The 21,993-nt window shown below is 36.8% G+C and overlaps 2 protein-coding genes across 4 annotated transcripts in view; one reads left to right on the top strand and one right to left on the bottom strand.

Annotated features, from left to right (window-relative positions):
* The window catches only part of LRRC69 (leucine rich repeat containing 69), a 123,090-nt gene that overhangs the window by 44,123 nt on the left and 56,974 nt on the right, over nt 1–21,993 (bottom strand). The gene's annotated exons all lie outside the window — the stretch shown is intronic.
* LOC141568645 (ferritin, heavy subunit-like) lies at nt 20,088–21,007 on the top strand. The gene is made up of 2 exons (XM_074319090.1): nt 20,088–20,136; nt 20,442–21,007. Exons 1-2 carry the CDS (start codon nt 20,088–20,090, stop codon nt 21,005–21,007), a joined length of 615 nt encoding a protein of 204 aa, XP_074175191.1.

Raw genomic sequence — 21,993 nt, 5'->3', positions numbered from 1 at the left:
CAATCTCTCAATGTTCACTCTGAATATTTCCCAGAGCAACATTTTTTCATACCTTTTCTCTAAATGCACTACTGGTTTCCTGTCAGCCTAGCTTCTTAAAAGAATTATACTCTTTGCTATTGTTGTCACTCCGGTAACATAATCAGCTACATTCTCTTCTACTAAAGAAATGCTGTTATAGCTTTTCAGAGTCTCTTTGAACATGACCATTCAAACAACCACCATTATAAGTTTAATTTAACTGGAATAATTTTGCCCCTCCCCCAAAAAAAGTGGTCTACAGATATTTTTGGTTGGCACAACTGGGGGACAGGGGTGGTATCTATTTATTAAAGATCAGGGATGCTGCTAAACATCCTACAGTGTACAGAACATCCCCAACAATAAAGAATTATCAGGCCTAAAATAGTGTTGAAGTTGGAAAAACCTGGTTTGGAGACACAAGATCATAAACATTCACTGACACATGTAAACATTCTCCCATCTTATCTGGAAAGAGGATTGGCAACTGGAGAGAAATGTAAGTTCAAATGAGAGTTTTTATTTTTTTAAGATGAAGAAGACTTAAGCATGTAGAAGGTAAGTGTCAATATAGACAGGCTAATGAAGAAGAGAAAGAAGCAATAATTGAAAGCAATGATCAGGTGAAGAATACAAAATGATCTTTGAATATTAATATCTGCCAATTGAGTTGCAAAGCAAGGTGTCAATGTGGATACAGTCATAAAGAAAACAGTGAAAATTCAGATATGTTATAGGTTTTAGAATAGGAACCTGGGTCCGGAAAAATGGCGGTGTGAGGTGAGCCTCTGTAAAGCTCCCCTGGAATTTACAAAGAATCAAACAACAAAAACTCCACAAAGGACTCCCTGCACAGCAGACAGGCAAGACGAAGAGGCCCACTACCGACTGAAATCACCTACAGGTGGGAGATTCGCGAGAGTGGTGGGAGGAGGAAACCGAGAGGTGCGTGGAGACAGAGCCGCGCGGGCGCAGGACGCACACCTAGCTCAGTGCTCCGAGCTCGCTGCTTCCCGGAACTACCATAGCTGCGGGAGATTGGACTGCTTAGGGCTCCGCGAGGGCTCCACAGGGCTGAGGGGACAGCATATAACACGGCTGAACCCAAAGCTCACGGCACAGACCTCGGAGAAACGACTGAGGAAAAAAGGCTCAAAACGGTGGTTTAAGCCCGCACTGCCAAGCAGAGAACGGAAGACTTAGGCACTGAGACTAGCCGCCCCCTCCGTCCCCTCCCAGAGCTCGCCCCGCCCCCACCTGCCCGGTGCTAGAAGCGAAACAGTAGCAGTGTCAGATCAAAACAACAGAAAATTTGCTGTTTTGAGAACTGTGGACCGAAGACACAAATTCACAGCCCAACTAATTCGGGCAAAGGGGAGGGAGCTGTGGAAGCAGGACCGGCTGTGGTGGTGGTCGCCGCCATTGCTCTGGGCCACCTCTCACAGCTCACCCTGCCCCTGGCCCCACCTATCTGGGTGGATCCCTACAGGAGTAAACAGAACTGCTGAAACATACAGGCTCTGAATCAGGAGCTGGAAGAGCTTTGCAACATCAAAAGCTCTCTGCACACCCAAGGAGACACTGCGCCCTGTGACCTAGACGAACTATTAACAGAGGAGAAGCCTGTCTCCCAGGGAATCCCCCCATTGTGTGACAAGCTACAGTAGTGCAGAGAAAACATAGCACTACCTTGTGAGAGAGAAAAAAAAAGCCTGCAGTCAGAGAAAAAGTAAAACATTCTACCAACAAGTACTGGAAAACAAAAGAAAGACCTCTTCCTATGAACTTGTTGCAGAAGTCACTCCTGTAGATGTCTAGGAAGAGAAATAGTAAACCAGTAATCGCCAGGAATAACCAAGGCAACAAGATAGCTCAGAAAGAAAGTGAAAAATCGCCAGAGAAGGCACTTAAAGATACAGAAATATGTGCCTTAAATGACAGAGAATTCAAGAATGCAGTTCTGAAAAAACTCAACGAGATACAAGAAAACACAGATAGGCAGTTAAATGAACTCAGAAATACAATCAAAGAACAGCATGAGCATTTTACGAAAGAGATTGAAATTTTAAAAAAGAACCAAATAGAATTTCTGGAGATTAAGAACTCAATAGAAGAAATTAAGAATGAAATAACCAGTTTAGGTAGTAGAGTTGACCAGATGGAGGAAAGAATCAGTGACATCGAAGATAGAAACCTGGAAATGACACAGATAGAAGAAGAAAGAGACTTGAGACTTAAAAGAAATGAAAGAACTCTACAAGAACTTTCTGACTCCATCAGAAAGAGCAATATAAGAATAATGGGCATACCAGAAGGAGAAGAAAGAGAGAAGGGAACAGAGAATATATTCAAACAAATTGTCGATGAGAACTTCCCAAATTTGTGGACAGAACTGGACCCTCGAATCCAAGAAGCAAATAGAACACCTAGTTACCTCAATCCCAACAGGCCTTCTCCAAGGCACATTGTATTGAAACTGTCTAAAATCAACGACAAAGAAAGAATCCTCAAGGCAGCCAGGGAAAAGAAGACGGTAACCTACAAAGGAAAGCCCATTAGATTATCATCAGATTTTTCAGCAGAAACTCTACAAGCCAGGAGGGAGTGGAACCAAATATTCAAACTATTGAAAGAGAGAAATCATGAGCCAAGAATAATATATCCAGCAAAGATATCCTTTAGATATGAAGGAGGAATAAAGACCTTTCCAGACATACAGAAGCTGAGGGAATTTTCTAATACACGACCTGCACTACAAGAAATACTAAAGGAGGCTATTCGACCACCATCAACAGGGACAATTTGTGGCAACCAAAACATAAAAAGGGGAGAGTAAAGGCCTGAACCGGAATATGGGAATGGAGAAAGTAAGCGTGCTGAAGAAAATGGAATACTCTAAATATCAAACTTTCTTTTACATAAACTTAAGGGTAACCACTCAAAATAAATCCAGAATTGAAATACATACTGAACAAAAAAAGAAACAGAGGGAAACATCATAGAATACCACCACACAGAAATAATAGACAACAACAAAAAGGCAAAGAAACAATGGAGACACAGCCTTACCAGAAAACTAAAGATAGAATGACAGGAAATCCTCACATATCAATAATTACTCTAAATGTAAATGGACTGAACTCACCAATAAAAAGGCACAGAGTAGCAGATTGGATCAAAAAACTAAACCCAACCATATGCTGTCTCCAAGAGACACATCTCAGCTACAAGGACAAGCATAGACTCAAAGTGAAAGGGTGGAAATTGACACTCCAAGCAAATGGTACCCAGAGAAAATCAGGTGTAGCCATAATGATATCAGATGAAACAGACTTCAAGGTGAAAAAGATAACAAGAGACAAAGATGGACATTTCATAATGGTGAAGGGGACTGTACAACAAGAAGACATAACAGTCATCAATATTTATGCCCCCAATCAGGGAGCACCGAAATACACCAAGCAACTACTAACAGAACTAAAGGGAGAAATTGACCAAAACACAATTATACTAGGGGACTTAAATACATCATTGACAGCTATGGATAGATCATCCAAACAGAAAATAAATAACGAAATAGTAGCCCTAAATGACACATTAGATGAAATGGACATAATTGACATTTATAGAGCACTTCATCCTAAAACATCAGACTATACATTCTTTTCTAGTGTACATGGAACATTCTCAAGGATAGACCATATATTGGGACATAAAATCAGTCTCAACAAATTTAAGAAGATTGAAATCATACCATGCATATTCTCTGATCACAAGGCTTTGAAATTGGATATCAACTGTAAAAAGAAAGCGGGGAAAGACACAAATACATGGAGATTAAACAACATACTTTTAAAGAAGTGTTGGGTCAAAGAAGAAATTAGAGGAGAGATCAAAAGATACATAGAAACAAATGACAATGAAAATACATCCTACCAAAATTTTTGGGATGCAGCGAAAGCAGTTTTAAGAGGGAAATTTATCTCATTACAGGCCTATCTCAAGAAACAAGAAAACTCCCAAATAAATAACCTCATGTTACACCTTAAAGAACTAGAAAAAGAAGAACAAGTAAAACCCAAGGTCAGCAGAAGAAAGGAAATAATAAAAATTAGAGCAGAACTGAATGAAATAGAGAACAAAAAGACAATAGACAAAATTAATGTGACAAAGAGCTGGTTCTTTGAAAAGATTAACAAAATTGACAAACCCTTGGCTAGACTTACTAAGATAAAAAGAGAAGACACTGATTAACAAAATCAGAAACGTAAAAGGGGAAGTTATCACGGACACCACAGAAATACAAAGGATCATCCAAGAATACTATGAAGGACTATATGCCACCAAATTCAACAACCTAGAAGAAATGGACAAGTTCTTAGAAACATATAGCCTTCCAAGGCTGAACCATGAAGAACTGGAAAATCTAAACAGACCGATCACCAGTAACGAAATTGAATCAGTCATCCAAAACCTTCCCAAAAGCAAAAGTCCGGGACCAGATGGCTTCACTAGTGAATTCTACCAAACCTTCAAAGAGGATCTAATACCAATTCTGCACAAACTCTTCCAAAAAATTGAAGAAGAGACAGTACTCCCTAACTCATTTTATGAGGCCAACATTACCCTGATACCAAAACCTGGTAAGGACAGCACAAAAAAGAAAACTACAGACCAATATCTCTAATGAATACCGATGCAAAAATCCTAAATAAAATTCTAGCAAATCGAATACAACAATGCATTAAAAGATTATTCATCACGACCAAGTGGGGTTCATCCCTGGGGCACAAGGATGGTTCAACATCCAAATCCATCAATGTGATACATCACATAAACAAAATAAAGGACAAAAATCATATGATTACATCAATTGATGCAGAAAAAGCATTTGACAAGATACAACATCCATTTATGATTAAAACACTTAATAAAATGGGTATAGAAGGAAAATACCTTAACATAATAAAGGCCATATATGACAAGCCCTCTGCTAATCTCATAATTAATGGAGAAAAACTGAAGCCCTTTGCTCTACGTTCAGGAACACGACAGGGATGTCCCCTATCACTTCTGCTTTTCAACATAGTGTTGGAAGTCCTTGCCAGAGCAATCAGGCAAGAGAAAGAAATAAAAGGCATCCAAATTGGGAATGAAGAAGTTAAATTATCACTCTTTGCAGATGACATGATGCTATATATAGAAAACCCTAAAGACTCCACCAAAAAGCTATTAGAAACAATCAACGAATACAGTAAAGTTGCCGGCTACAAAATCAACGCACAAAAGTCCATTGCCTTCCTATATACTAACAATGAAATCTCAGAAAAAGAAATACAGAAAACAATTCCTTTTGCAATTGCAGAGAAAAGAATAAAATACCTAGGAATAAACTTAACCAAGGATGTGAAAGACCTATATGCTGAAAACTATAAGACATTTTTGAAAGAAATTGAAGAAGACACAAAGAAATGGAAAGACATTCCGTGCTCATGGATTGGAAGAATCAACATAGTTAAAATGGCCATATTACCCAAAGCAATATACAGATTCAATGCAATCCCCATCAAAATCCCAATGGCATATTTTAAAGAAATAGAACAAAAAATCATCAGATTTGTTTGGAACCACAAAAGACCCCGAATAGCCAAAGCAATCTTAAGGAAAAAGAACAATAATGGAGGTATCACACTTCCTGACTTTGGCTTGTACTACAGGGCTACAATAATCAAAACAGCATGGTATTGGCAGAAAAACAGACACATAGACCAATGGAATAGAATTGAGAACCCAGAAATAAAACCACATAAATATGGACAGATAATTTTTGACAAAGAAGCCAAAAACATACAATGGAGCAAAGACAGCCTCTTCAATAAATGGTGCTGGGAGAATTGGATAGCCACGTGCAAAAGAATGAAACTGGACTGCTATTTGTCACCATGTACCAAAGTTAATTCAAAATGGATCAAAGACTTAAGCATAAGACCTGACACAATAAACTGCATAGAAGAAAACATAGGTACTAAACTTATGGACCTTGGGTTCAAAGAGCATTTTATGAACTTGACTCCAAAGGCAATGGAAGTAAAAGCTAAAATAAACGAATGGGACTATATGAAACTTAAAAGCTTCTGCACAGCAAAAGAAACCATTGACAAAATAAAGAGGCCACCAACTGAATGGGAGAAGATTTTTGCAAACAGTGCCTCCGATAAGGGACTAGTATCCAGAATATACAAGGAACTCATGCAACTCAACAACAAAAAAACAAACAACCCAATTGAAAAATGGGCAGAGGACTTGAAGAGACATTTCTCCAAAGAGGACATACAAATGGCAAATAGACATATGAAAAAATGCTCAACATCACTAATCATCAGAGAAATGCAAATCAAAACCACAATGAGATATCACCTCACCCCAGTCAGAATGGCTATCATCAACAAGACAAATAGTAACAAATGTTGGAGAGGCTGTGGAGAAAAAGGAACCCTCATACACTGTTGGTGGGAATGCAGACTGGTGCAGCTGTTATGGAAGGCAGTGTGGAGGTTCCTCAAAGAATTACGAATAGAATTGCCATATGACCCAGCAATCCCTCTCCTGGGTATCTACCCAAAAAATCTGAAAACATTTAGAGATAAAGACATGTGTGCTCCAATGTTCATTGCAGCTTTGTTTACAGTGGCGAAGACATGGAAACAACCAAAATGTCCTTCGATAGATGAATGGATAAAGAAGTTGTGGTATATATACACAATGGAATACTATTCGGCAGTAAGAAAAGATGCTATAGGAACATTTGTGACAACATGGATGGATCTTGAGAGAGTAATGCTGAGCGAAATAAGTCAGACAGAAAAAGCAGAGAACCATGTGATTTCACTGATATGTGGTATATAAACCCAAAACAACAAAAGAACAAGACAAACAAATGAGAAACAGAAACTCATAGACACAGACAATAGTTTAGTGGTTACCAGAGGGTAAGGGGGGTGGGGGGTGGGAGATGAGGGTAAATGGGATCAAATATATGGTGATGGAAGGAGAACTGACTCTGGGTGATGAACACACAATGGGATTTATAGATGATGTAATACAGAATTGTACACCTGAAATCTATGTAATTTTACTAACAATTGTCACCCCAATAAATTTAATAAAATAAAACAAAACAAAACAAAAACCTAAAAAAAAAAAAGATTAAAAAAAAATAAATAATAACTATTCCAAGGGAACTAAAAAACGCAGTAATTTACTTTTACCAGTTTTGAAAGGGCTGAATCATAACAACTTCAGAGGCCGAGTATTCTACTCTTTATTTTGAAATCTAGAGAGTGGTTAGTAACACTTTCCTCCCAGAAATCACACTGTGATATTTTAATCCAAATAACGATTTTTTCCCATTGTCAAAAGTTATGAAGGCAACTTTTCCCTCTCATATTTTTAATTCAACAATGAAATTACCACCCCACTGACTCCATTCTCTTTCCAAGCTAAGTAATGCCTGTTTCTTCAATTTTTCTAATTTTATATTTCTGTATATATCTTTTCCTTATGGTCTCTTGTGGCCACGCAGGAGCCTACCCGTCTGTCTCCTTGTACCTGCCCCCAAAGAAAGGCGAGTCTGTGATAGGGATCCTTTCAGGGACTTTGCTTCACCCTTGTGTTTGCACCTTATGTCTCCCTGTTTGGTCCCAAAAAGATAGCTGGTCAGCCAATGATGAGTAAGATTCCCCACGAGGGGGACAACTCAAGCCAGGCGCAGTCAAGTGGGGACCAACAGGTGAACCCGCGGGGTTCATAGAGGTAGCCACAGCCCCCCACCTTCCTCAGGCTAAGGAAAGCCTCTGCCTCTGTGGCTGCATTCCTTCCCAAAACCTGCAAGGGAAGAGATTCAATGTGTTCTCCATCTGTTCATATGCATATAGGTTTTGTCCCTTGGGGAAGTACATACAACCTGAGACTTAAGGTTCTGCTGCCTGCAGGCAAGGGTGATTGGCTTGAATCAGTTTCCTATTATGATGTATGGGATTCACAGATCTTGAGATTGACGAGCTTTATCCTCACCTAACTAATAAAAACTAATGTGTTGGCCGATTAGGCCATCCAGTCCTTGAGGCTGCAGGTCCCTTGGCCCTACACTTAAACTCTATTCATGGCTACTGTCTTTTCTTAACCGTGCGCCGCCCTCCTTGCTCCCCACAAGGCTTGTCACATGGGATGCGTGGGATGCGACAATCTCTCTAGAGACCACTTCAATTTCTAGAGCTTTCTTCAAATACAAATTCCAAAGTTCCAACAGGGCAATATACCCTGTTTCCCCGAAAATAAGACCTAGCCAGACAATCAGCTCTAATGCGTCTTTTGGAGCAAAAATTAATATAAGACCTGGTATATATTATATTATACTATACTATACTATACTATACTATACTATACTATACTATACTATATTATATTATATATTATATAAGACCCAGTCTTATAGTATACTAAAACAAGACCAGATCTTATATTGATTTTTGCTCCAAAAGACGCATTAGAGCTGATCGTCCAGCTAGGTCTTATTTTCAGAGAAACACGGTACATATTTGTTCACTTGCCTACCAAGTTCCCTAAGTATAGGAATTCTTCAAATCTTCATGCCTAACAGAAGAAAGCTTGGCCCCAGAAAAGAAGAAATTCATAAATTTTTGTTGAATTAAATTGTCACATAGGAGAGCATTATCTGTTACACAGACAGGGGCTAAATAAAGTACTAAAATTCATTATTCTACCCAAATATAATGGGTTGAATAGTTTACTCCCAAAATTCATGTCCATCTGGAACCTTAGAATGTGACCTTATTTGGAAAGTATTTGCATATGTAATTAGTTAAGATGAGGGCTTATGAATTAGGGTGGGTCCTAATCCAAGGACTGGACGTTATTTTAAGGTTCAGTTTGTGGCACTTCATTACTGCAATTCTAGAAAACTCAAACACCAAGCATTACTGTTTTCTGCACTATCTGAACAACTGACAGAGTTTCCATATAATCTACTGTCCATCATAGGCCAACTTCAGAAAAGTTACTCTCACAAAAAAAAGATGCAAATAAAATACATTTTATTTCAAATCATCCTTTTCCTCCAAGACTTGTTATTCAAAACCCAAGTCCAATTCCAGCAATAAATTAAAATGTAAGAAAAAATGAATATATGATAAAGAAAAGGTAGAAGACCCAATCAATAAAAATAACATGAAGAATATTCATTTAAAGTTGTTCAATATATAATGTTAAGTAAAAAATCCAGATACATACTTCTTTATGCACTGTACTTTTGATTTTATTATTTAAGTGAACATATAAAAATGAGATACTTAACACAAAATGGGATTTATAGATGATGTAATACAGAATAGTATACCTGAAATCTATGCCACTTTACTAACAATTGTCACCCCAATAAACATTAATTTTTTAAAAAAATGAGGTACTTGAAAAAAACAGTAAACAGTCTCTGGGAAGTAAAGTAAAGGCACCTTATATTTTGTTTTTAAAACATTTATTGATTTTCTAGATTTTCTACAATGAATTAGTTACTTTTATAACCAGAAAAATGTTATTTATAAAAGTATATATGAAAACAAGAGTGCTAACTGGGAGGAAAGAAAACAGTCATCTTAAAATAAAACTTAACAATCCTTATTCATACAAAAAACACAGGACATTTGCAAACTATTAAGTGAATAATTTTGAAATGTCTTAGAAAAGAATTGAATATAAAATAATTCCATCTGAGACACTGAGATTTTCCTCAAATTGTGCGATTGGTTTCAGATCAAGAAACCAGCCCCAGAGTTTTATTTTCTCTTTACAGATCTTTCTACTACTAATGACACCTTTTGAGTACTTAGATGGTACTTCTCTAAAAAGAAAAATTATACTGAAAAATTAAATATAATGAAACCAATCCAGATATAGTATAATGTGGGAAAAACGCTTTAATAGACTTTTCTAAAAACACACATGTAGAAGTTGTGGAATGGAAACTTTCATTATCACTCTATATTTCTTTGTTGTTTGAATCTTAAGAAGAATGTATAATTTGTGTAAGTTTGAAGCCATTTGCGACAACAAAGATGGATCTTGAGGTTATCATGCTAAGCAAAATAAGTCAAAAAGTTAAGAACCATATGACTTCACTCACATGTGGGATATTAATTAATGTACATTCATATATAAAAATGCTGGTGAAAATTTAATTTTAAATATTCAAAACCCATGTGAATAACTATGAAATAACTGAATTTTCCAAACAGCACACCAAGTTTTAGGTTATAAAATAGCAAAACACTCTTAAATAATGACCTATTTTAAAAAAAAATAGCTGTGATGCAATAAAAGAGCCAAGAAACCACTTAACAACATTTCTATAGAATACATTTTCAAATGTTTGATTTAAAACTATACTTCAGGGTAATGGGTACACGGAGTTTCTTTTTACTCTTCTGTTATTACCTATGTTTGGAATTTTTCATAATAGAAAAAGTTTTTGAAACATGTATTTCACAGGGCTATTAATGTAGTAGACAGTGGATGGTCACTCTAATTTTACCAGAGGTGCTAAAAAAATTTATACAAGTAGAAACTTTGGTGAACATTGCTCAAACAGTAGTCTGCTGTAATCAGAAGTGCCTGGACGCTGATGGTAACCACTTTGAGGACCCCTTGTAATTGCAGAAATCAAATTTTACTTGTATTTATCTTTTGTTATCAGTATACATTGAGTATTACTATTTTTTTTTTATTTTTTTTTATTAAATTTATTGGGGTGACAATTGTTAGTAAAATTACATAGATTTCAGGTGTACAATTCTGTATTACATCATCTGTAAATCCCATTGTGTGTTCATCACCCAGAGTCAGTTCTCCTTCCATCACCATATATTCGATCCCCCTTACCCTCATCTCCCACCCCCCACCCCCCGCCCCCCTTACCCTCTGGCAACCACTAAACTATTGTCTGTGTCTATGAGTTTCTGTTTCTCATTTATTTGTCTTGTTCTTTTGTTGTTTTTGGTTTATATGCCACATATCAATGAAATCACATGGTTCTCTGCTTTTTCTGTCTGACTTGTTTCGCTCAGCATTACTCTCTCAAGATCCATCCATGTTGTCACAAATGTTCCTATAGCATCTTTTCTTACTGCCGAATAGTATTCCATTGTGTATATATACCACAACTTCTTTATCCATTCATCTATCGAAGGACATTTTGGTTGTTTCCATGTCTTGGCCACCGTAAACAAAGCTGCAATGAACATTGGAGCACACGTGTCTTTATCTCTAAATGTTTTCAGATTTTTTGGGTAGATACCCAGGAGAGGGATTGCTGGGTCATATGGCAATTCTATTAGTAATTCTTTGAGGAACCTCCACACTGCCTTCCATAACGGCTGTACCAGTCTGTATTCCCACCAACAGTGTATGAGGGTTCCTTTTTCTCCACAGCCTCTCCAACACTTGTTATTATTTGTCTTGTTGATGATAGCCATTCTGACTGGGGTGAGGTGATATCTCATTGTGGTTTTGATTTGCATTTCTCTGATTAGTGATGTTGAGCATTTTTTCATATGTCTATTTGCCATTTGTATGTCCTCTTTGGAGAAATGTCTCTTCAAGTCCTCTGCCCATTTTTCAATTGGCTTGTTTGTTTTTTTGTTGTTGAGTTGCATGAGTTCCTTGTATATTCTGGATACTAGCCCCTTATCGGAGGCACTGTTTGCAAAAATCTTCTCCCATTCAGTTGGTGTCCTCTTTATTTTGTCAATGGTTTCTTTTGCTGTGCAGAAGCTTTTAAGTTTCATATAGTCCCATTCGTTTATTTTAGCTTTTACTTCCATTGAGAGTATTACTATTTTAATAGTTTTTTTTTCCATTTTTAAAATGTGTATACCTTTTTTGGCACCCTCTGTATATTATTAGTAGTATTTCACTACTGGTATATATTATATGTACAATACATAACCATAATAATTTCCATTCCTTGAACACTATGTACAGAATGCTTTATAATCATTATACTACTTAACAATCTTATGAGGATAATGGCATTAACATACCCATTTTACAGATGAGGAAACAGCAACTTGGAGAAGTTAAGCATAATGTTTGAAGTAACAAAGTTAGTAAACGGGAAATTAGGACTTCAAACCTATGTGTATATGACTCCAAAGTCCATGTTCTTCATTTCTATACTATTCTGCCTCCTGAAAATCATAGATTAACTGTTTTAAAAGTTCAGTACCATTACTTCGAAATTTATTCTATTTTCACTGATAATCACAGCATTATCTAGAGTCAGTCATGTACTCTCTATGTTCATCATTTTCTCCATTACTGTGTTTCTCCGCAAATAAAACCTAACCAGACAATCAGCTTTAATACGTGTTTTGGAGCCAAAATTAATATAAGACCCGGTCTTATTTTACTATAATATAAGACTCAGTCTCATATAATATTATAATATAATATAATATAATATAATATAATATAATATAATATAATATAATATAATATAATAATACTGGGTCTTATATTAATTTTAGCTCCAAAAGATGCATTAGAACTGATTGTCAGGCTAGGTCTTATTTTTGGGGAAATGGTAGTTGCCCATATATCAATCCTGCAAAATGTATTAATTTGGACCAGCTGAACCAAAGGTCAGATGAGCACAGAACACCTTATTTCAGAGTTGTCAAAGAAACTTCAGCAATAGGTGCTACAGAGGCAAAACCGATTCAGGTACTACCAAAATCACTCTGGATTAATGGAATTTAACTAATGGCTCTTTATCAAAATTGTACGGAGAAAATCACTTTGCAGAAGAAACAGTGAATCAGTGACACTACTAATATATTGAATACTGGACGTAGCTTAAGAACAATATTAATATTTATTGAAATAAAATCGAAGACACTGTAGTGTAGAGATGAAAAACAGTATTCCTTCTCCTTGGAAGCTTACAGCCCAATGGAAAGACAGAGTTGAAAAGAATTACTCTATGTGGTTCAAACTGCAATGGTACTGTGGAAAATGGCACCAGATAGCTGCTTTTGGAGTCAGAGAAGGCATCACAAGATAGAGAGATTTGCAGGATGAATAAAATCTTATAGCATTTACCAGGTCAATATCAACAACATCCAATTCTTATTAAATATTCAAAACTGTATGTTTTTGGAAAACTGTTTGGAAATCCTTAAAAAAAATTAACCATACAATTTCCATATGACCCAGCAATTCTACTTCTGGGCATACATCCAAAAGAAGTAAAAGCAGGATCTCAAACAGATATTTGTACACCCATGTTCATAGCATTATTTTCAGCAGCCAAGTGGTTGAAGCAATACGAATATCCATTGATGAATAAATAAACAAAATGTGGCATTTGCATACAATGGAATATTGTTCAGTCTTAAAAAGGAATAAAATTTTAACACAGGTTATAACATAGGTGAACTTTGAAGACATTATGCTAAGTGAAATAAGCCAGTCACAAAAGGATAAATATTGTATGATTCTAACTTAAACGAAGGATCCTGAGTAGTCAAATTTGTAGAGACAGAAAGTAGAATGGTGGTTGCCGGGAGTTGAGAGGGAGGAATGGAGAGTGTTTAATGAGAATAGTTTCAGTTGGAGAAGACAAAATATTCCTGGAGACAGATGGTGGTGATGGTTGTGCAACAATATGAATACACTTAGTGTCATAGAAGTGTACACTAAAAAATGGTTAAAATGATAAAATTTATATAATGTATAGTTTATCACAATAAAAAAAGTCTGCACTGTTTTTCTAAACTACAGACATTGCATTCATTTTTCATACCTGAATTAACTTCAGTGTAAAAATTGCTCTGTGGATAAAAAAGACTAAAACCTCAATTTGGATTTGATCAATCAGAAAAAGTAAATAATGAACCAACAATTATTTATTGAATACTTTTTGGATTGATAGGCTTCTAATAATTACCTTGCATGCAGAAACATATCTGCTAGGATAAAAAAATGCAATCTGAAAAACGGCCATTTCTTTCCCAAAAGTTAGAAGGTTCCAAGGACAACTGTTTTTCAGTTATTTGAAATAAAGCAAAATCAAACTTCACTTACAAAAGGAAAATAGTATATTTTTCATTGTTTGGCTTAAAAACAAATAACAGAAGTGTCACCTCTAGATTAATTACAAGAGATAAAAATGTATGCTATAAAAAGTAGTATTTTCAAAAAATCTGAGGTGACGAAAAGTAGTATAAAATAACAACAACAAAAACTAACCATGACCAATATATATTTATAAAATATTTATGACAGTGATCAGAGTTCACTGAATTGAAACAAGTTCCACAAGAACAGAACACAAAGGAAGGACAGAAAACAGGTTTCGAAATTCTACAAAAAAGAGAATCTTTGAGTCATTTGTATAATTCAAGGTTGCAATTACTACAAGTTTTATTGACCGCCCATATTTTTCTAATTCCAATAACATAAACAAATTTTTTTTTTCTTTTCCGTTTTTTTTTCTTAATTAAAGTTTATTGGGGTGACAATTGTTAGTAAAGTTACATAGATTTCAGGTGTACAACTCTGTATTACACCAACTATAAATCCCAATGTGTGTTCACCATCCAGAGTCAGTTCTCCTTCCATCACCATATATTTGATCCCCTTTACCCTCATCTACCATCCCCCTCCCTGCTTACCCTCTGGTAACCACTAGACTATTGTCTATGTCTATGAGTTTTTGTTTCTCATTTGTTTGTCTTCTTTATGTTGTTTTGGTTCATATATGACATATCAGTGAAATTATATGGTTTTCTGCTTTTTATGTCTGACTTATTTCGCTTAGCATTACAATCTCAAGATCCGTCCAAGTTGTCACAAATGGTCCTATTTCATCTTTTCTTACTGCTAAATAGTATTCCATTGTGTATATATACCACAACTTCTTTATCCATTCATCTATTGAAGGACATTTTGGTTGTTTCAATGTCTTGGCCACTGTAAATAAAGCTGCAATGAACATTGGAGCACACTTGTCTTTATGTATAAATGTTTTCAGATTTTCGGGTAGATACCCAGGAGAGGGATTGCTGGGTCATATGGTAATTCTATTCTTAATTTTTTTAGGAAACTCCACACTGCCTTCCATAGCAACTGCACCAGTCTGCATTCCCACCAACAGTGTATGAGGGTTCCTTTTTCTCCACAGCCTCTCCAACACTTGTTACTATTTGTCTTGTTGATGATAGCCATTTTAACTGGGGTGAGGTGATATCTCATTGTGGTTTTGATTTGCATTTCTCTGATGATTAGTGATGTTGAACATTTTTTCATATGTCTATTCGCCATTTGTATGCCCTCTTTGGAGAAATGTCTCTTCAGCTCCTCTGCCCATTTTCCAATAGGGTTGTTTGGTTTTTGGTGTTGAGTTGCATGAGTTCCTTGTATACTTTGGGTATTAGCTCCTTATCAGAGGCACTGTTTGCAAAAATCTCCTCCCATTCAGTCAGTTGCCTCTTTATTTTGTTGATGATTTCTTTTGCTGTACAGAAGCTTTTAAGTTTGATACAGTCCCATTCATTTATTTTAGCTTTTACTTCCCTTGCCTTTGGAGTCAAATTCATGAAATGCTCTTCGAACCCAAGGTCCATCAGTTTAGTACCTATGTTTTCTTCTATGCAGTTTATTGTTTCAGGTCGTATGCTTAAGTCTTTGATCCATTTTGAATTAATTTTGGTACATAGCAGTCCAGTTTCATTCTTTTGCACGAGGCATTTTACTTCTGTCAGCTCCATTTATTGAACAGGCTGTCTTTTCTCTACTGTATGTTTCTTGCTTCTTTGTCAAAAATTATCTTTCCATATTTATGTGGTTTTATTTCTGCATTCTCATTTCTATTCCATTGGTCTATGTGTCTGTTTTTTTGCCAATACCGTGCTGTTTTGATTATTGTTGCCCTGTAGTACAAGGTAAAGTCAGGGAGTGTGATACCTCCATTATTGTTCTTTTTTCTGAAGATTGCTTTGGCTATTTGGGGTCTTCTGTGGTTCCAGACAAATCTGATGATTTTTCTGTTCTATTTCTTTAAAAATGCCATTGGGATTTTGATGGGGATTACATTAAATCTGTATATTGCTTTGGGTAATAGGGCCATTTTAACGATGTTGATTCTTCCAATCCATGAGCATGGAATGTCTTTCCATTTCTTTGTGTCTTCTTCAATTTCTTTTAAAAGTGTCTTATAGTTTTCAGTATATAGGTCTTTGACAGTCTTGGTTAGTTTATTCTTACGTACTGTGTTCTTTTTGCTGCAATTGTAAAAGGAATTTTTTTAATTTCTTTTTCTGAAATTTCATTGTTAGCATATAGGAAGGCAATGGACTTTTGCACATTGAATTTGTAGCCGGCATCTTTAGTGTATTCGTTGATTGTTTCTAATAGCTTTTTGGTGGAGTCTTCAGGGTTTTCTATATATAGCATCATATCGTCTGCAAAGAGTGACAATTTAACTTCTTCATTCCCAATTTGGATGCCTTTTATTTCTTTCTCTTGCCAGACTGCTCTGGTGAGGACTTCCAACACTATGTTGAAAAGCAGAGGTGATAGGGGAAAGCCTTGTCGTGTTCTGAATGGAGAGCCAAGCGCTTCAGTTTTTCACCATTAATTATGAGATTAGCTGAGGGTGTGTCATATACGGCCTTTATTATGTTAAGGTATTTTCCTTCCTTTTAAGTGTTTTAAAAATAAATGGATGTTGCATCTTGTCAAACGCTTTGTCTGCATCAATTGTTAAAAACATACGATTTTTGTCCTTTATTTTGTTTATGTGATGTATCACATTGATGGATTTGCGTATGTTGAACCATCCTTGTGCCCCTGGGATGAAACCCACTTGGTTGTGATGAACAATCTTTTAATGCATTGTTGCATTCAATTTGCTTGGTTGTTTAGGATTTTGCATCTGTATTCATCAGATATATTGCTCTCTAGTTTTCTTTCCTTGTGTTATCCATACCAGGTTTTGGTATCAGGGTGATGTTGGCCTCATAAAATGAGTTAGGGAGTACTGTCTCTTCTTCAATATTTTTGAAGAGTTTGAGCAGGACTTGTATTAGATCCTCTTTGAAGGTTTGATACATTTCACTAGTGAAGCAATCTGGCCAGGACTTTTGTTTTTGGGAAGGTTTTAGATGACTGATTCAATTTCCTTACTGGTGATCGGTCTATTTAGATTTTCCACTACTTCATGGTTCAGCCTAGGAAGTCTATATGTTTGTAAGAACTTGTCCATTTCTTCTAGATTATTGAACTTGGTGGCATATAGACCTTCATAGTATTCTTGGATGATCCTTTGCATTTCTGTGGCATCCGTTATAAATTCCCCTTTTTCATTTCTGATTTTGTTTATTAGTGTCTTCTCTCGTTTTATCTTAGTGAGGCTAGCCAAGGGTTTGTCAATTTTGTTAATCTTTTCAAAGAACCAGCTCTTTGTCACATTAATTTTGTCTATTGTCTTTTTGTTCTCCATTTCATTTAGTTTTGCTCTGATTTTTATTATTTCCTTTCTCTGCTGACCTTGGGTCTCACTTGTTCTTCTTTCTCTAGTTCTTTAAGGAGTACCATGAGGTTATTCATTTGGGATTTTTCTTGTTTCTTGAGATAATCCTGTAATGATATAAATTTTCCTCTTAAAACTGCTTTCGCTGCATCCCAAAAATTTTGGTCGGATGTATTTTCATTCTCATTTGTATCTTTTGATCTCTCGTCTTATTTCTTCTCTGACTGGTCGTTCTTTAAAAGTGTGTTGTTTAATCTCCACGTATTTGGGGTTTTTCCTGCTTTCTTTTTGCAGTTGATATCCAATTTCAAAGCCTTGTGATCAGAGAATATGCTTGGTATGATTTCAATCTTCTTAAATTTGCTGAGCGTCGTGTTATGTCCCAATATATGGTCTGTCCTTGAGAATGTTCCATGTACACTAGAAAAAAATGTGTAGTCTGACGTTTTAGGATGTAGTATTCTATATATGTCAATTATGTCCATTTCATCTATTGTGTCATTTAGGGCTGCTATTTCATTATTTATTTTCTGTTTGGATGATCTATCCATAGCTGTCAATGATGTATTTGGGTCCTTTACTATAATTGTGTTTTGATCAATTCCTCCCTTCAGTTCTGTTAGTAGTTGCTTGGTGTATTTCGGTGCTCCCTGATTGGGGGCGTAAATATTGATGACTGTTATGTCTTCTTGTTGTATAGTCTCTTTTACCATTATGAAATTTCCATCTTTGTCTCTTGTTACCTTTTAACCCTGAAGTCTATTTCATCTGATACCAATATGGCTACCCCTGATTTTCATGGATACCAATTGCTTGGAGTGTCAATTTCCACCCTTTCACATTGAGTCTATGCTTGTCCTTGTAGCTGAGATGTGTCTCTTGGAGACAGCATGTGGTTGGGTTTAGTTTCTGGATCCAATCTGCTATTCTGTGCCTTTTATTGGTGAGTTCAGTCCATTTACATTTAGGGTGCTTATTGATATGTGAGGATTTCCTATCATTCTATCTTTAGTTTTCTGATAAGGCTGTTTCTCCATTGTTTCTTTGCCTTTTTGTTGTTGTCTATTATTTCTGTGTGGCGGTATTCTATGATGTTTCCCTCTGTTTCTTCTTTTATTACAGTATATCTTTTAGTTCTGGATTTTTTTTGAGTGGTTACCATTAAGTTTATGTAAAAGAAAGTTTGATATTTAGAGCATTCCATTTTCTTCAGCATGCATACTTTCTCCATTCCCATATTCCGGTTCAGGCCTTTACTGTCCCCCTTTTTATGTTTTGGGTGCCACAAATTGTCCCTACTGATGGTGGTCGAATAGCTTCCTTTAGTATTTCTTGTAGTGCAGGTCGTGTATTAGAAAATTCCCCCAAAAAAATTCCCTCAGCTTCTGTATGTCTGGAAAGGTCTTTATTCCTCCTTCATATCTAAAGGATGTCTTTGCTGGGTATATTATTCTTGGCTCATAATTTCTCTCTTTCAATAGTTTGAATATTTGGTTCCTCTCCATCCTAGCTTGTAGAGTTTCTGTTGAAAACGCTGATGATTATCTAATGGTCTTTCCTTTGTAGGTTACCATCTTCTTTTCCCTGGCCACCTTGAGGATTCTTTCTTTGTTGTTGATTTTTGACAGTTTCAATACAATGTGCCTTGGAGAAGGCCTGTTGGGATTGAGGTAATTAGGTGTTCTATTTGCTTCTTGGATTCGAGGATCCAGTTCTTTCCACAAGTTTGGGAAGTTGTCATCGACTATTTGTTTGAATATACTTTCTGTTCCCTTCTCTCTTTCTTCTCCTTCTGGTATACCCATTATTCTTATATTGCTCTTTCTGATGGAGTCAGAAAGTTCTTGTAGAGTTCTTTCATTTCTTTGAAGTCTCATGTCTCTTTCTTCTTCCATCTTTGTCATTTCCAGGTTTGTGTCTTTGATGTCACTGATTCTTTCCTCCATCTGGTCAACTCTACTACCAATGCTGCCTAGTTCATTCTTAATTTCTTCTATTGAGTTCTTCATCTCCAGAAATTCTATTTGGTTCTTTTTAAAATTCCAATCTCTTAGGTAAAATGTTCATGTGTTCTTTGATTGTGTTTCTGAGTTCATTAAACTGCCTTTCTGAGCACTTCTTATGCCTGGTTTTCTCTAAAGCTGAGATGGCAGCCGAATGTAGCGACCTGAACAACACAAGCAGTGGGGAAAGCGAGGGAGGCGGCAAGGGCTAAAGTCTATTATAGAAATAAAGAGACCAGAGACTCAGAATGCAGAGAAACCACAGAGGACCAAGGGACTCACAGCCTCAAGAGACTGGAGCCCCGAATCGGGTCGTTGTGGGTATTTATTGCTTTTTTACAATAGGCATCACATGATTCTGGGCAGGGTCTGTAAAACTCTTACACCACTAATACAATTTGCATATTCCCAATACCCAATCATATTGTCCCAAAGCAACCTGTGCATGCTGTCCCCGCATGACCAAGGTGCGGTGTGTACAACCCCTGGGGGAGCAGGTCTCTCAAGGCAATTATCCCATGAGCTAAGCGGGAGCGAGGTAGTTTCGCTCAATTAACGTTCCTTAGCACAATAGGGTGCTGGGCATTTGCAGCATGCGTCAGCAGCTTCCAGAAAACATTGGAAGAGGGGCATCCCTCCTAGTTTCAGAGGCTAACTCATAGGGGTCTTCGGGGTCCCGTCTGGCTTAAGTCGTCCCTCCCTTGAGGAAACCTACTCGTCTTTGACTGCAGACCCAGCATACTGGGACCAAGAGAGGAAACCTATAAACTCAACCCCTAAGAGGGACAACCCCGCAACCCTCTATCCCTAAGGAAATGATGGTAGGGACAAATGGTTAGGATGCTGTGTGACAACAGCAGCCCAGCTCCAGAGTGTCATCTCTGAAGACTGTAGGGTTGCTATTAATCAAGTGGCATCTTTTCAGCTTCACGTCAGTGATGCTTACTTATCTATGGCCTGTTATTACAATGTAGACACGGGCGCACCTTTTCTTGCTGCATTCTTCGAAGACCAAGCCAAAGTGAAGAGGGAACACGCAAAGCAGTTCTTAAGATTCCTAAGAAGACATGAGGGTAAAATCTGCCTTCCAGTCATTCAGAGGCCGGATCTAGATAACTGGGGAACTGACGTACAAGCCCTAATGTCTGCTCTGGAGTTGGAGAACAAGTTAACCAAGCTCCTGCAAGACCTGAAGACCTTGGCTTCTGCAAACAGTGAAACTGATCACTTACGTTTCATGGGAAAGTACCTAGATAAACAGAAGAGGAACATAGGCTATCTGGAACACCAGCTTTTATATCATAGGAAAGTAGAAAAGCAAGAGCAGGAGGAAGACACATTTAAAAAGCCTGCTGAAGTGTCAGGTAAACAGACTTAACATCTGAAGGCAACACAGCAAGTCTTCCCATTGTTGTATGTCCCAAAGTCAGTTACTTAAAAATTTGATCTTCTCCATTTGACAGAAGATTGCTTTGCTTCTTATCTAGTGTCCTAATTCTCATTGTTCATATAAATAAATCTTTGTTTGCATTAAATGGGAGCTGGAGCATTAAGGGTTAAGAAAATGTAACTTCAAGCAGAGTTTGGGAGGATCGCTAAGGAGATCTCCGATAAGATAAGAACAGACGCCAGCTGTACTGGGGATGAGGAATTACCAAAGAGATAAAGACAGTCAGGGCAAAACTTTGTAAAAACATAATAAATCTGTACTCCCTGCCTCAGCTGCTCTATGTAACCTTCTTGTTTCTGTGTGTATAAAAGAAAGCTGGAAAATAAAGCAGGCGCTGCAGTCTAATTAGAACTGCTCACCCTCCCGATCCCATCTTTGTCTCTTGTCTATTTTTTTCTCAATCCTCACTCCCCACTTCAGGAACCGTTCGTCTCGTCGGCAGGCTCCGACAATTAAAAAATTAAAAATAAATAAAAATAAAAATAAATAAAAAAATAAACTGCCTTTCTGTGTTTTCCTGCATCTCGTTGAGTTTTTCAGAAGTGCAATCTCTAATTCTCTGTCATTTAAGTCACATATTTCCATATCTTTAAGTTCATTTTCTGGAGACTTTTCACTTTCTTTCTGAGCTGTCTTGTTGCCTTGGTTATTCATGGCAATTAATGACTTATTGTTTCTCTTCCTGGATATCTACAGGTGTGGGTTCTGCAACAGGTTGATAGGAAGAGGTCTTTCTTTTGTTATCCAGTACATATTGGTAGAATGTTTTATTTTCTCTCTGACCGCAATCTTTTTTTCTCTCTCACACTGTAGTGTTATGTTTTCTCTGCACTATTCCAGCTTCTCACACCGTGGGGTATTCCCTGGAAGATGGGTTTCTCCTCTGTTAACAGTTTGCCTGGGTCATAGGATGC

The sequence above is a fragment of the Rhinolophus sinicus genome, linkage group LG14, assembly GCF_036562045.2.
Source record: "Rhinolophus sinicus isolate RSC01 linkage group LG14, ASM3656204v1, whole genome shotgun sequence".
In the NCBI taxonomy this organism is placed as follows: domain Eukaryota; kingdom Metazoa; phylum Chordata; class Mammalia; order Chiroptera; family Rhinolophidae; genus Rhinolophus; species Rhinolophus sinicus.
This window is presented reverse-complemented; position numbering and strand designations above follow the sequence as displayed.